This window comes from Apostichopus japonicus, chromosome 14 (genome assembly GCF_037975245.1).
Source record: "Apostichopus japonicus isolate 1M-3 chromosome 14, ASM3797524v1, whole genome shotgun sequence".
Taxonomy (NCBI): domain Eukaryota; kingdom Metazoa; phylum Echinodermata; class Holothuroidea; order Aspidochirotida; family Stichopodidae; genus Apostichopus; species Apostichopus japonicus.
In genome coordinates this window covers 11,953,244-11,969,409 of record NC_092574.1, presented here as the reverse complement: position 1 = coordinate 11,969,409, position 16,166 = coordinate 11,953,244, and the positions used below count along the sequence as shown (strand labels likewise).

At 37.5% G+C, this 16,166-nt stretch overlaps 3 protein-coding genes across 6 annotated transcripts in view; 1 reads left to right on the top strand and 2 right to left on the bottom strand.

Annotated features, from left to right (window-relative positions):
- Window positions 1-16,166, top strand: part of LOC139980267 (A.superbus venom factor 1-like) — a 54,838-nt gene that overhangs the window by 28,795 nt on the left and 9,877 nt on the right. The window lies entirely within an intron of this gene.
- On the bottom strand, window positions 731-14,500 carry LOC139980270 (uncharacterized). Of its 4 annotated transcripts, none has more exons than XR_011797492.1 (6): window positions 10,237-10,558; window positions 7,872-8,827; window positions 5,121-5,184; window positions 3,473-3,637; window positions 2,388-2,522; window positions 731-1,945 (listed from the first exon to the last, which is right to left on the bottom strand). XR_011797492.1 is itself a non-coding variant. In XM_071991815.1 (6 exons), the coding sequence occupies exons 2-6, from the start codon at window positions 10,487-10,489 to the stop codon at window positions 2,446-2,448; spliced, it is 1,515 nt and encodes a 504-aa protein (XP_071847916.1). In that variant the 5' UTR covers window positions 10,490-10,507; window positions 14,157-14,500; the 3' UTR covers window positions 731-2,445. The 4 variants fall into 4 exon arrangements, 3 of the variants coding, with proteins under 3 accessions (XP_071847916.1, XP_071847915.1, XP_071847917.1); XM_071991815.1 differs by adding an exon at window positions 14,157-14,500 and having other exon boundaries at window positions 731-2,522; window positions 10,237-10,507; XM_071991814.1 differs by having other exon boundaries at window positions 731-2,522; window positions 10,237-10,557.
- Window positions 10,666-13,365, bottom strand: LOC139980269 (uncharacterized). Its single transcript, XM_071991813.1, has one exon. It carries the CDS (start codon window positions 13,348-13,350, stop codon window positions 10,801-10,803), a length of 2,550 nt encoding a protein of 849 aa, XP_071847914.1. The 5' UTR covers window positions 13,351-13,365; the 3' UTR covers window positions 10,666-10,800.

Sequence of the window (16,166 nt, the reverse complement as noted above, 5' to 3'; positions counted from 1 at the left end):
TTACGGTAAAAGTACTGGCAGCCAGGACGCCGGTGCTATTCTGTAAAATAACAGTTTTCGAACGTAACGAAATTAAACGTTAATACCGTACAGTTATTTAACGGTTTGTAAATTACACCGTATTGCTGTAATTTTACGGCAATCGTACAGTTTTAGCATTGTTTTTTAACAGGGAAATGCCACGTCATTTTACGGGTGTACCGTTATTTGACGGGCCAAAAATCACGGTGTAATACCGTAATTAAACTGCAAATTTACGCAGTGAACAGTAATTTAACAGGGAAATATATTAATTAACGGTTACTTAACCGTAACGTTATATAACGGTGAAGGGACTGGCAGCCAGGACGCCGGTGCAAATTCTGTAAAATAACAGAAAACTAACCCACTGTAAATTAACGGTATATATGTATAACCACAACACACAGTAGAATACACCTACACGAATGAAACTGTTTTTACTTCAATTTTTTTTTATTAACTTCTTTATTAACGATAGTAATGTTATCTTTTTTTATAGATAAAGGATACAAGTTATATTTTGCTTGACTGTAACTGTAACTTCTAAACATATGACGCATACTTTCTTATTACAGAAATGACCATAAAAACACATACACTAGTTATTTTCAAATTATTTCCTCTCAAAACTTACATCTTACCTTTACCTAACTGACCAACAGGCTTTTTCAATTAATGCTCTGCAGCTAAACTTTGAAAATTGTTTAAAAAAAAAAACTACTACAACTATAGGCAAAATCATGTCACATGCAATTACATATACAATCAAGACCTTTAAACAACTGGATACCTATCACAAACAAAACATATTAATCATTCTAATGAGGCAAATGAATATAATCATTCAGTTACAAATATGTCTCTATTAGCACAAAAGATAATAACAAATAAATGAAGGAACAAACAATAAATGCTATAACATACTGTTATTTGTGTTCAATTAAGTAACCCACTCAACATGAAACTATAAAACAATGAAACCCCCACTTATTCAGAAGTTTCTGTTAGATGAAATATGAATTTTTTTTTTAAAGAAAAGTAGTATTAAATCCTTTAATGGCTTTCACACATTGCAAAGTTGAACAGAACTAAAGGAGAAAAATCTATTTAACTTCATCAGGGGTGGTGGGGTGATAGGCATGTAATATATTAGGGAGCAATGCCTCTGTGCGGGTGTGGTTTTACTGCACTTCTTTTATTTCCCTTCTGTGATAGTACACAACAAGGTAAAAGTTCTATTATGAGCACAACCGCAGACTGCTCCAATACAGGAAAAAAGGAAGGGAGAAAAAGATGAAACAGCCAGAGCATTCTCCTGACAATGTCTCTGAAGATGTCAACTTACACCATATTTGCTAAAACTATATCAAGCTTCATAAATTTTTTCCTAACCTATCTCAACAAAAAAGACAGCAAATGTTTGAACGCACAATAACATCTGCAGTATAATGACCCCACTTGGAGTGTTACCTGTGACACCTAATGAATTCATACTGACCACTTCCTGTAAGTCTCATGACCACTGTAGAGAAATTCAGGAGAGTACAGTTCGATGCCTTTCTCTTTTGAAAAGCATTTTATATGCTCCATATTACACTTACGAACTATTTCAACATATTACCTATCTCTAACACCAATAGGCGAATGGACTTTCCTATAGCTGAGTTGCCTTTCTGCCAGGTGGATTAACTTCTAACTATATCAAGCATTATAACATATGAAGTTCATAAAATATCAACAAAACTATTACAAAGATGAGCCAATTTGCATCAGCATCAGAATCAAAACTTCATGGACCATTAATAAATAATTTTTCCTAAACTCTCTCAACAAGTTTTGTGATCCCTCACATACTGTACATCTATAATGACCACATACAACATAAGTGTTACCTGAGACCTCAACACACTTCATACTGATCCCTGCCTCTAAGTTTCACAACCACTAATATGTACACACTGAATGTGGAGCATCAAGTTCAATCATGCAAAGAACAATCCTAAACTAAAATGCCTACAGATTATTATGACCAAATATCAACTGTATCAAGCATCATACTTGCAAAAGTTAATGAAAATATAAACAAACTGTTAAATCAGAACCAATATGCAGTAAACGCCTTATCATAACTTTTTCCTAAACCTCTCAACAACTCAAAGACACAAAATACTGTGATGACTGACTAACATCTACAGTATAATGACCCCAGATGGAGTGTTACCTGTGGCCTCAAACTAAAGAGCACATTTAAATTGACCACTGCCTGTAAATCTCATGACCACTGTAGAGAAATTCAGGAGAATACAGTTCGATGCCTTCCTCTTTTCAAGTTTTGTGATCCCTCACCACACTTCATACTGATCCCTTCTTCTAAGTTTTATATGCTCCATTCACTTTCAAAGTCTTTCAACTTATTACTGATCCTTAACACAATTGGGTGGATGGACTTTCCTTTAGCTGCTTTGCCTCTTCCTTCAGGTGGATTAATTCCAACAATGAATCTGGTCAAGAAAAGATAAACCATTACTTATACATACATATATAGGGTAGTATATTTCAAAGACAATTTTGTGATGATCCCAGATTTGCCCAATGCATCAAGCCCAGGAACACACTAACTATGGGGGAATGTAAAGTTTTAAATCTGCAGACCATTCCACATTTAAGCACATTTGTGCAAAGCAACCTATTTATGGGTGTATTCAAAAGCCTATTGAATATCTTTGTCAGCAGGAATGAAAACATTTTATTGTTCTTTGCTGCTGTTCATTTATTACATTCACAGGAAGATTTTTAATCAAGTATTACAGTAACAAAAGCAAATTCCATGCACTCAAAACTTTCTTTTCAGAAACAATGCTAAGCCAGCCTCCTTATAAATATGCATGATATCAATTGTAACACACATCAGCATGTGTAGGCTATCTACTAATATCACCAAACTAATTTTGAAGAAATTTAAAGTTATAGGTTGCAAAGTTATTGCATCAAGATATTGAAGCTTGACCCAGGGAACTCATTACTAATCATGATATGATCACCATAATCAATCTGGGTTCATCTATTTACTACGGGTCACCCCCTCCACTTATGCGCATCACCCTGAAAGCACAGGTTCCTTTGCCAATTTGTACCTCAGTGGGAATGAAATGACTACTCCAGTCCACACTACAATACTAATGTTACATCAATGGTGCCCATCGACATCCTCACCAGTGTAACTTTTGGTCGATACAAAGCAATTTGTGGATAACACACAGGGCACAAATCTTTATAGAAATATTCCCCATAAAAACTTCTCTCTTTACTAGTTTAACCTTAACAAATTAGTATGGATTCAGATAGGTTCCTGTCAACAGTTATTAGCCCTACCCCCCCCCCCCAAATGAAATTTGAAGGCCTAGTTCAACAACTTATTATAATATTTCACTGAGCAGCACTACAACATTACCTTTGAATAAATTCGGCAGTAGCTGATGCGTTAGCAGGGTATTCAAGGTTGAATACATAAAACGCACAAAACCACACACACACAGAGCATCTATCGGGTTGTTTACAGTTGTGATGAACTGCCCGTCTACAGCAATTTGGAACCTTGTTGCTTCCCATGGTTCTCCTGAAATGGAAGAAAAGCAATCACACTATGTAGCCATATTTGATCATGAAGAAAAACAATTGTCTTAATTGACCACTTTTCTCTATTATGTTTTTTATATGACTTAACTACAGTATACAGCACATTTTACATATAAAAAATATCTACAGTACCAGGAGGGGCTCCAAATAATTTTTGGGCTGCTTTACTGATGACGGGGGCCCTTTTTGGTTTTGCGAGGGCTGTTTCTCCTGTATAAATTGTAGCAACAATTTGATTACACTTTACAACATTTTATCAGTAAAATTTATTGTTTGTCCGGTATATCTGGGTACCCGGGTACTTTTAGGCAGATTTCCCATTGACTTAGTGTGGTGTTAGGCTACCATGTTGTCACGGATAACAGCAATAACCAAGGTACCTATCCTGAGCGACATACCCGGTTCCTAATTTATTACCCAAATCCTACGCAAAGTGTGATTTAAAAAACAAAAAAAACAATTGCAAACCAATGGTTAGGCAGATTTCCCATTGACTTAGTGTGGTGTTAGGCTACTATGTGGAAGAAAATATTATTTATTCATTCGTTTATTTCATAGAAGAGAAGGCTGACAAGGAATTTATGAGATGTTTCTGGATTAAAGAGGGGATAACTAAAAAATAACAACTGCAAGTGGCTTTTTACTAATTATTTTATTCCAAATGCGATCAAATTGCGCGAATCGCGCGGCTAATGCGAACCCTGGCCCTGCATAATAGATAAAAGTAATAACAACTGTTTAAGAGCTAAATTAAATATTTATATGGTCTGATCCAATAGACGTGGAGAGCAAGCATAAGCAGCAGGAACAGTGTGATGTTACTGTAGTAATGTTTATTACATGAAGTTATTAACAAGTTAATGAAAGAAAAAAAACAAATAGAAATTATTGAGGAAGGTTTTATACCTTATCTTACACCTACGTATTTGAACATGAAAACATTGTCAGTAGAGAATATAATTCATTTGTTATGACATCCAATATGTAATTTCTTGAAAAACTTGAAACACGAGGTAAAACATTTTTTTCCAGGTACCCTGACACCCACCTAGCTGGGAGAAAAAAAATACAAAATACACTGGTTTGCGAAAATGATCACGCAAGGAACCGATATTTTTTCAGCTAGCTAGATGGTGTCTGAGCATACGTACAAACCAAGCTGCTATATTATAACAAAAGGATCTGCAGTCAGAGTGTTTTTCAGTGATTTTTTTCAGTCTTGTGTCATCTTCTAAATGTGCGGCGCCCGTTGACTGTACTGAGCAGTACATGTGGAGTGCGATTTTAGCGGTATTTGCATTCTTTTTTTGCCCTTGTGATTTCTTTTCTGGGACGATTTTTCAACTTCCTAGGGCGAATCCCCCTTCGCCCCCGTCTATTTTGGGCCCTGGCACTGACTACCAGGACACTGGTAAAAATACCCAAAATATGATATTTACCCCCTTTGCAATAATGTCACTTACCAGCTGTAACAACACACGGGGTGCCAGGTAAAGCAAGTTCCCCAGAAGCTTGAGATCCAGGTTTCTTAAATTGAAATAAAAGTAGTAATTATTGAAACTTCTGCTCACTATATACAGGCGCGTATCCAGGATTTTCAAACCCGGGGGGCGCGAATTACTATCTAAGCGGAGCGCCACCATCGGTTGGCGCGCAGCGTACAAGAAAATTTCTTGTTTTGAAACCCCCCACATCACCGGAAACGGCACTTCTCGGGCTTCAAATGACCAACCAGATGTACACTTTTTGCCTGAGAACCAAGTATTTCCTAATAGTTTTTTTTTTCCATCCATAACCTTTTTGAAGATTGTCAACCCGGCACACATCATGTTCGACCTGATCTCCTGTGGGTCTTTGCTTTTGTAGGTTATTCTACGGCGCGGCCCACAATACCCGTCAGCCCCACTTTTCAAGGTTTTAAGCCCCATATTTGTTCAGAATTTGAAAATTCACATTTCTCGTGAATAAACTCACTTGTAAACATACCCATAATGTTGTACAAAATTTCATCTATGGACAACCAATATAGAAAAAACTTCCTTCAACCCCTAACAGACCGGTCAAAATTGCACGAGTAGAGGGAAGTGTGATGTAGAATGTTGGTCAGAAATTTTCGAAAATTCAGACACATTGGTGTACAAATATTAAAACCTGTTTTAACGGCTATTATAAAACTTGGTTGAAGGAAATGAAAAAATAGCAGATATTTCAGAAACCTAACACTACACACATAGGCGTAGGAGGCGCGGCGGCAGTGGCGGAGCTAGGGGTATTGGTCAGGAGTGGCGAGAATGGTCTGAAGGGGCGCTTTCGACACTATCTAAGCGGAGCGCCACCACTGGTTGGCGCGTAGCGTACAGGAAATTTTTGAGTAAAGATACTCCCTAGATCGCCGGAAATGACCCTTTCCGGGCCTGGCTAATTTGCAGATAAAGGAAGAATAAGGTGTCATCGCCAAATTACACGAACAAAATGTGAGAAATGTCAATAAGTAGATGAGAGCGCAATAAAAAAGTCAATAATCTAGAATAAGTAAAAAGTGGTAAAGAGCTGAAAAAGGCGCCAGCAGTCCATTTGAGTCCGTCAGGGGGGGCATCCGCCCCCCTGACCATATGGACGCTCCGCCACTGCGCGGCGGGGGTGCAGGCCCTAATTCGCCATTACTAATGTAAAAGAGAGTTTTGACATAATTGGACCTCCATGCTTTTTATACATCTACATGAGACATGTCGTTGTTTACATTAGCATCCCGCGGTATACTGCGCAATTTGAACGGACCGTACGGTACATGATGGCATGCGATGTAATAACCGATGCTTGCTTATATGATATTGACATGAACACGTTGAACGCGCGCTTCGCGCGCGAAAATTTTTGGTTATTTTTTCAGGCAAGTCGGACAGTTTTGAGGCTTTTCATCCTGGAACGCCATCTTCATGCTCACTGATATGATGTGATATCTGCTGTTTGCGTAACAAATTCGAACAGGCGCGTAGCGAGGAATTTGCCAAGGGAGGGGCGAAGCCTGTAGGCAAATTATCTAAGCGTAGCACCACCATAGGTTGGCGCGAAGCGTACAAGCAAATTTTGGCCGAAAATGTCTCCCAGATCGCTGGAAATGACACTTCCCAGGCCTTGTAAGTTGCCTCTAAGCACTTTCTATTTTGAAATTACTTTGCGATATCATTTAAAAAAATGCTGAATTGGGGGGGGGCGGGCGGTCGCCCCCATCCCAAAATGCGTCATGTTCCCCGACGACACGGTCGAGTTCGAGACCAGCCACAGTTGGTTTCATAGCACAATTCTACACACGCGTTATGATAGACCATATATAGTATATATATATATAAATCATTAGTGAGAGAGGAAAATGGAAACGTCAAAAATTGGAGTTGTCGGTGTAAGGGGTAGGGTGAGTCACACTTTTACGAAATCATTGATCCGTCACTGGCTACCCTTCAGCGCTGTAATGATGTCACTGTTCTTCTTTCTCTTCCCGGTGTCTTCGCGTTTTGCTTTTACTCCTTCTTTTTCTCCTTATTCTCTCTTTCTTCTTTTTCTTTTCCCTTCCTTCCTCTCCTCCTCCTCTTTTTTCCCCTCTTTTTTCTTCTCTTTTTTTCTCTTCTCTTTTTCTTACCCGGGGGGCGCGCGCCCCCAACGCCCCCCCCCCTGGATACGCACCTGATATATATATATAATGGCTTCAAGGGTAAAAGAAGGACCAGTTGTACAGTGTAGACAACATTTTAGGTTTGATTAACTCTCCTTTGACTTTATGCAACACCAACTTGCTCTTTGACCCCTACATATGATAAACACCAGGGGCCACCTGAAGATATTTTAAGTACTGCTGTATTGTTACAGATGTGCAGTATATACTCTGTGGTTATAAACTTGTTTTCTGTTCAGATTGTGAGTGAACAGAGTCCAAGTTTCATGAAAGGTTAAAGGTGGGTTACATATGATTGTGCAACATGAGGTCAAATGGCAATTCGAAATATTAGGAGCCATTCTGCAACTTTGAAGCCCAAAAGGCTAATTCACTCATATATAGATGGAATTTTCTTTAATCTACTGGGAGAGGATAGTTGATTGCCCTACAGTAGACAAGCAAAAATGAGATCATGACAGTGGCACATTTTCAGGGAAAGTAAAAAAGCACAATTTCTGTCTCAGTTCACAGTTCGATAACTACTGAAGAATATGCAACTTACTTTGACAAAAATTGCTGCTGTGTCATCATCAAAGTATCTGCATAGCAGAATCAAGGAACCAATAATCTTTGGCAAGCTGTCACCATTACTTTCCATCACATCCTTGATAGAATGCAGGGTCTGCCTTAATCTCTGAGTAGTAGATGCCTGCTGCTCCAAGAACCTATAGAGAGTTGGTATCTTCTTTTTCGCTGACTCCTCCACTTTCTCCTTCAAGTTTACTCCAGTTAATGTACTGAAATGATCGAGCAGGTAGGCCTCCTCGAAGAGATATGGCCACTTTTCCATGAGCTCAACAAGGACACAGTCTTTACTGTTTATCATGTTTCGTTGGCTGGTATAGGTCAGATTCATTAGTTCTTTGATATTAGCACCCTGCTGACCAGATTTGTGGAGTGTTTGCAATTCCTCCATTTTTTGCTGTTGTGTTTTTTCAGTTTCCCCAGCCGGAAAAGTATCCGGTTGCCAACTAATGCAGCCATAGCTGTCAGTTTTTCTCTTTTTGGGGGGAGTACTATCATTACTCTGAGACGCTCTCTTGAAAGGATGGCTACCTGGCAGTCGTGACAAGTTATCTGCCCTATTAACTAATTGAGCCAACAAACTATCGTAGCCAGATCCAACATCATCTTTAAATGACTCAGGGTGCTCTGCAACTATTTTTTGAGCCAGCATCCTTAACTGCTTTTTTCGAGGTAGAGAAGAAGGTCCTTTGTGAAAATGATCAATTATAATTCTAATCATTTCTTTTCGCAGTCTAGGTGTTGGTCGTTTTTTTCTGGTCAGTGATTCCGTCAATTGTTGTGGCATTTTATGCCAGGGTATGTCCCAAGTTTGATTCCTACCAAAAGCAATCTCCTGATCAACTGAGGACTCTGACGAAGATGATGGTGCAGATGATGCTGAGCTTTGTATCTGTTTTTTTCCCATTGTCGTCTGCGTCACAATCTTCACACCTGCCCAACAGAGATTTTTGTCATTAAAAACACTGAAAATTGGAATGGATGACTATCATTACTACACACAAACTGGTTAAAAAATGTCTTTTTTACATCAGAGAATTACTGCATTGTGTATATTAATTAATAATGTTCATTGAAAGCTAACATGTCATCATGAAAAAAAGTTAAACAGGAAAGTCAAATGACTTTGTGATTCAATGCCGAGATAAGACCAGAATGCAATACTGCATTGTGGTTTCAATGATGCTTGAAGAATAATCTTATGAATGTGACATACTGTAGACTATAGCCATGAACAGCTACAGTATAGGATGAACAGCTTCCCTTCTTGGGATATATTGTTTACAATGTTTTCCTAATTTGACCATCTTGAATCTCAACTGACCTCTAGCAAAACAGTAGGCCACTTGTACTCAATGTTGAAAATAAATACTTAATTTACTAGACTATATACTAGGTTTCAAAACTTGATCCCTGGTGAACCCAAATGACCTTTTACCACCAAAAACAATAGGATGATGACAGGCTGTTTTATCAGATGTAGGAAGTTAAGTATTCCCAACCCTTGCAATTTGTGTATACTAGTTACTTACTATTAACTAGATTATCTATTGAAAGGAATTTGTACAATCTTGAGTTAGGAACTTACTGAGCTATTATACAGTGGTCTAGCACACATTCACCACCATGAATAGCATTGTACCGATAGCTTTACCCCCCCCCCCCCCATATCATGTCAGTGGTGAATCGCAACGCTGGTGAGTGCAAAATCTGTCTACATTGCAGCATATTGCACTACTCCTTGTGTAGTTACATCGATCGTCAACAAGGAACCCATTCCACACAGTTTCTATGATGCTTACAATGAAGTACTGTACAGAGGTTACTGTAGTCAGGAGGTCCATTTTACTGTAGCAATGTCTTGTGCCATAGATAAATAGTGCTATTGCAATGTTGGGCACATTTTCTGTCAAGTCCTAATTATTAGTTATTTATGAGTTACAAATTTGCATTGTAAAGATCTGTTTGAGATACAGACATATAGGTCTATTGGTTTGCAAACTTTTGGCATATAATATTGATTTGTGTAAGGCCATTTAAAACATTGCAGGCAAATGGAAATTACAACTTACTGAGAAATTAACATTCTTTTACTTTAAAGAAAATCTGTATTGGCCCTAAATTATAGCAAGCTATATTAGCTAGTTTTCAAAAAGTGCTTTTCTGGTGGTCGAGCTACTCTCCAAATTGGTCTCAGACATTTTACATGAGCACACAAGATGACAAATTGTCCCAGTGAGGTAAATTTTCTCCAGGTGATAATGAAAACTGATAAAGAATTTGAAAATCTGGCATATTTGGGGCCAATACAACATACCTCTAAATTAGAAAATGCAACTTACCAGTATTTCTCCAATTGCAGATCAGTTTCCTCACTTCTACTGCAGTCAGTATGTGGCTGATATCACTTTCCAACACAAATTGTAGATCTTCTGTAGACACAACACCAACCATCTGGGGGTCTATCAAAGTCTCAACCAGCTGAGCAAGTTTGACTGCCCCTATTTTGGGCAGCACAAACAGAATTGCATCTTCTATTTCAGACAGCTTGATGGTGTCACTGTCGCTACTACTAGGTGAATTTTCTGACTGCATCTTGTTTTTGTGTTATATCTAAAATGTTCAAGAAGTTTCTAAATAACTGGCGAAGCCCACTACTGTATGAAATGTATCTTGAATTAATGCACAATGTTTCGTTACAAATTAAAAAAACACAACTAGTGTTGGGCACTATTTCAAACAATAATAAACTGCTTTCTACACATATCTTAATTTGTTGCTAGTTGCTACCATGTATCTTAACTTTGATGCCTTATTCTCTTGCACCAACTTTCAAATCAATGGAGACAAACTTACAGCACTTTTTTCTTATAGTTAGCCTACTATATGTACTGTCAGTATGTGTCTTAAATCTGCAATGCTGGCTTATGTTTTAAAGTTACCATTGTAACACCATTAACCCTATACCCTAACAAAGGATAGTGGTCAAGAATGATTTTAAATGGTACACAGGTAACAACTGACTCATTTAAGGAGGTATCAATTTCATAAATCCCATAATCTGAGAGATAATGGTGGGAGTGGTTCCGTACAACAAAATAGACACATCCTTGAGAAAGAAGAACTAACAACAATGAGGCAAATTTAATAGTCCCATTATCACCTGCTAATAAAAGAAACATCCCTTTTTTGTACTTTGTGCCAAACATCAAAACTTCATCAGAAACTGAACAACCTTCTGTTTCCGCCATCTGGCTTTCAAATATTGCCTGTCTAATCTGCAATGAATACAGATCTACATGAAATGGCATTTCTTTCAAAAGTTGTATTTGCTCTGGAAACAACTGGCCATTAGAACAAAATGCTTGTAATAGCTGATGCTTCTGTGCCAAAGTGGAGGTGATATTTATGAAATTTTGACTATATCTTGCACATCGTTTAAAGAAAGAATGCTTACTTTCAAAACGCAATGTCCATAATCTTATCAATGGGCCAAACATGGTAATGAGCCAATGGTAGTGACTTAGGAAATGATGTTTAGGGCGTAAAGAACAATTTGGAAACAAATCTGTTCGTTCTTCCAGATATTCTTCAACAAGAACTTTGAGATAAGCAATCTGAGATTCATGAAGACAGGGGCTAACAACAATTTCCACTATATCTTTTAACTTTATGCAAAGCTGCCATACAGCATCATCTGCATCCTTTACATTTTTGAAAGCAACTAGTGGAAAAAATCTGAGGAACCACCAATTTTGTACTGCCTGTCCTCCAATTTTCTTTCCCTTTGAAATAGCTTTTAACATGTTGGCAGCATCAGGACCATGAAATGGAAACTTATTTAGGTTTTCATTCAATAAGTCATAGGTGAACCACTTTTGTTTCACGAAGTAATCTATAAACAAGGCTAAATCATAATCTACGAGGCCTTCAAAGAGATCATGACCAAGGCACGGTGGCAATCCTGGTGCAGCTACATGAAAGTGTGACAAAGAATTAAACACAGAGTTGAACTTAACACCGTCTATGTGATCATTTTCACTTTCTTCTAGTAACTGGATGGTTCTCATGTGTGTTTCTTTAGTGCGATAAGGGCCTTCTATGTAATGTTTACCTTCACATATTTCGGATTTTGATAAACTACAGTAACGACAAAAATATTCTGCATTAAAACTTTCACAGAAGCCTCCAATGTAATGGGATCCTAGGTTATCACCAGTAATTGAAACAACAGTGCCTTTAAGTAACTCTCCTGTATCTAGTATTATGCCTGTTTCTTCTAAGCACTTCAGGTCTGTAAGAAGTTTTGAAAATACCATTTCCTGTCCAGCTTGCTTAATTAACTTTTCCTTACAGAGAAGGACTAGTTGTATTGGGTCAATTATTGACCTACATCTGGGATCCAAGTTACCAATTGTATAATACACTGCCAATACTTTATGTTTTGTTCTGGATGATCCAAGAGGGTTTACAACTTCAAAACTATCCTGAAAAAGGATTATCTGTAAAGCAGTTGGGAATTTCTTGAAAAAGTCATTCTGCTGGAAAACATGTCCATTTTGGATATCAGAGTATAAACCATCTTCTCCTCTAAAATGGTAGGTGTGGTTGATATTTCTATTTACCGAGCTATTTTCACAAAAACATTTTAAGCTTTCAAGTATTGGTACATAATGACAAAACTGCATTTTACCAGAGACACTTTCTACTAGTGGTATTGCCACAGGACTAATTACATTAAACTCACGAGTAAAATACAACTTCCGAGTATACGAGGAACGCAAAACTCCAAGATCTGGAGATTGTATATTTGGTGTTAAAGGACTAGGAGCAAGAGAGCACCACAACATGGACATTTCATCAGAAATGATCTCTAGCACAAGTCTATTTATTTCCTCTTTGCTCAGTATGTTCAAAGCATCTAGCTTTGTTTTCAAACATTTTTCGAAATTTTCACAGGTCATTTGATTCAACAGGTACAACTCTTCTACAATTTCTTGAATTGTCGACTCTGGTATAAGATTCTTTGACTGGAGTTTTAGCAGGAAAAGGGCTACAGATTTTGTAAATTCTGCAACAGGAGTTTTGGTATTGATATCCTCATCATCACTTACTATATCTGGTCCAGACATGCTTCCATTCATGACACTAGATAGTGAAGAAGTTTCTTCTTCAAGACATTGACTTTCATTTGCCTGATTGATAACATATTGTGCATCTACATTTTGAATATTGTAATTTCTATGATACCGTGATACATGTGAAGAAAATGAAGACTTAATGTGAAATTGTCTACCACAATCTTTAAATGGGCAATTGACTTTCAGACCACTATCAATATGCTGTCTTAGGTGAGCCATGAGCTCCTGAAAGTTGACACACTCACGCTGGCAAAAGTCTAATGTACACCGAAAACTAAAATCATTACACTGATATCTGTGTGAGAATGTTTCCATGTCACTATGTTGCCTAGATATGTGCCATGTAAGCCCTTTGTAAGAATGACAAACCTGACCACAGCCTTAAATATAACACGTAAACGAAACGTTTCTATCATGTCTGTGACTCCTAGAATGCTGAACATACTTTGTTATAGTTTCAAATCTAATATTGCACAACAAACAAACAGGTCTAGGCCTCTCACGTTTAGTAACAGACTGAATTTCTGCCATTTGTAATTTAGTCGATTCAACATGAGGATTTAATTACCAATTACCCTTGCTAGGCGGTTGGCCTGCATCAAAAGGTTAAACAATAGTGTAGGTGAATGGGTATAGGCTGGGCTACTGCCCAAGTTTCTGAAATACATTGTAGTCCCTAGGTCACTTTTGCTATTTATTACTACTAGTACTAGGCCTCACTTCGGTATCAAATTCAAACAATGAATTACACAACTTTACAAAGGTAGGCTAGGCTGCTAACCGAGGGTAAAACATATGAATTATCCCCTAACTGGTGTGATCTATTAATATTATTGTATGCACTGTTATACGTTAACTTAGAAAGTGTTAATCTAACTTTTCTATGACCCTGCATGAGCCGTCCTAGTGTAACGTTAGACTAGGCCTAGCTTACTTCTGCACTGCCCTTGCTTACGTTAAAATGAGCCTGCCGGACGTGTGTTAGGCCAACGCTATAGGCTACACTGAATCGTTAGGCTAGGTAGGTTACTTAGGCTCATAGTCATACTAGCTACACCTTTGTTATATTTTCCCAATATATTTTACATAACACAAACAAAAAATCCAAAAAATCTACCCACGAGAATTAATCAAATGTTGAAGTGAGCGCCACCAAAATATTATTGAAAAGAAGAAAGTGGTCGACGAAACGTCAGTCATACAAATTACAATTTACGAGGTATCCGAGTCAACGTCTTCACATATAACCACTGAGTGTATAGATCAGTGCATATAACCGACGCGACGATGGGCCGGGCGTGCAATGTGCGTTGATTATACCCAATGCCGATAACTTTCCACTAAACCACAGTTCATAGTAGAAACATATCATATAAAAAAATCATATATGATGAAACTTGCTCTGTTATATCGTATGAACATCTGCAACAATTATTTATATTAAATATTGTTAGTAAAATTGTATGCTATATAACAGAATTGTTCATAATATCGAAAATAGTTATCTAAAGATAATGTTTAAAATAAAAATGTAGAAACATTATTACACATTTGCCGCCAGTTCTCAACCTCCACGTACAACGCAACAACGATGGCGCAATAATTTAAGACCAATCACTGATCGGTATATTTAGGACCAATCAGATCAGAGCTTACTTTTTAGAGCAGGTGAGATTTTAGCCAAAAAACATGGGCGGAGATACCGGCATTTTACAATTTGCCAGTGGAAACAAACACGTATAGTGCTAAGCTGGGCTCTACTGATGGTAAAAGTTTACCTCTGAATAGAAAACTTTGTTAAGTCTAGAAAAATGTGTCCAATTGTCGCACAAAATTGAACATTTTGTGTACAAAAACCTCATTATTACGGCTCAATTTACTGGAAGCCTCTTGCAACTGCATGTACCAATTACGTTTGTGGGAGGGTGGGGGGGGGGGGGGTTCATTCCACCTGTTCCTATCCAGTATCATAAAACCTATATGATTGGACTTTCTATTACTGTACCTATAGGAAAGTATCTACAGATAGCTGTACGTATTTCGTTTGCATCGGGGTTTTTTCGACTTCGCGGATCTCTTCAATATATAGGAGAATATTAAGATTTTTGTTACTTTGACTTATTTGTGAACAACTCATCATTTTAACAATTTTCAGTGTCACTTTAGTGAATGCAATCGTGTACTTCATGATTTTAGAAATATGCGTTTAGTACATGTCTCTTCCACGCTTTCGTGGGAAGCTGGTCGTAAAGGTGCCAAATGTCTTGACGACCACCCCCCCCCCCCACCCCACCACCATCCTCCAGACCATCCAAACATACAACTATAAAATCGACGCCGTTCCTGTATGGATATTATGAAGCCTCTGTTCAATTGCGATTGATATAGGAGTGACCAATTGCAATATTTTGACAAAAACCACCAAGGGGAACTTGCTGTAAAGATGGTACATGGGTATAAATTTGAGAGGTTTTATGGAAAATAGTATTATAATGTATTTTAAATAAAGACAGAAACCAAAACGTTTTATTGTATTTAAGTAGTGTATGGAGGTAACTGAAACGGAATTGTCTTTTTTTTTATGTACAATAGGTAAGGGTGGGGGTCAGTTATAGTGTTGTCCATTATGTACACAAACAGAGGCCTGCAAAAACGGTTATTTTTGTTAGGAATCGTAAATTGACGTGGTATGTCTGTCGTAATTCAACGTTAATAGTAACGTAAATTAGTAAAAACGTTTTTTCTTGTTAACTTACGCCGAAAAAGTTGTAAAATGAACTTCTTTCGTAATTTCACCAATATTTTGCCGTTTTTTTGTGAAAACGGGTAATCGCCGTTATATTTACGGTGAAATTCGAACGTAAAATCACTGTTTTTTTTAACAGTGTAGGTAAAAATTACTTTTGAATGGCACATAAAGAAATGATAAAATTGTACATGATGGTTGTGGAATAGAAAACTACGTATTCAGTAGTTTGGGAATATTTAATTCACAATGCAATTAGTACAATTTAATCCTGTTTCTCGAATGGTAAGAATTCAAAGCATTAGGTGTCTTTGTTGAGAGACAAATGATTTGTTCGGTTAAGGCTCATTTAGTTGATAAAATGAGCAGTTAGACTATAATATCC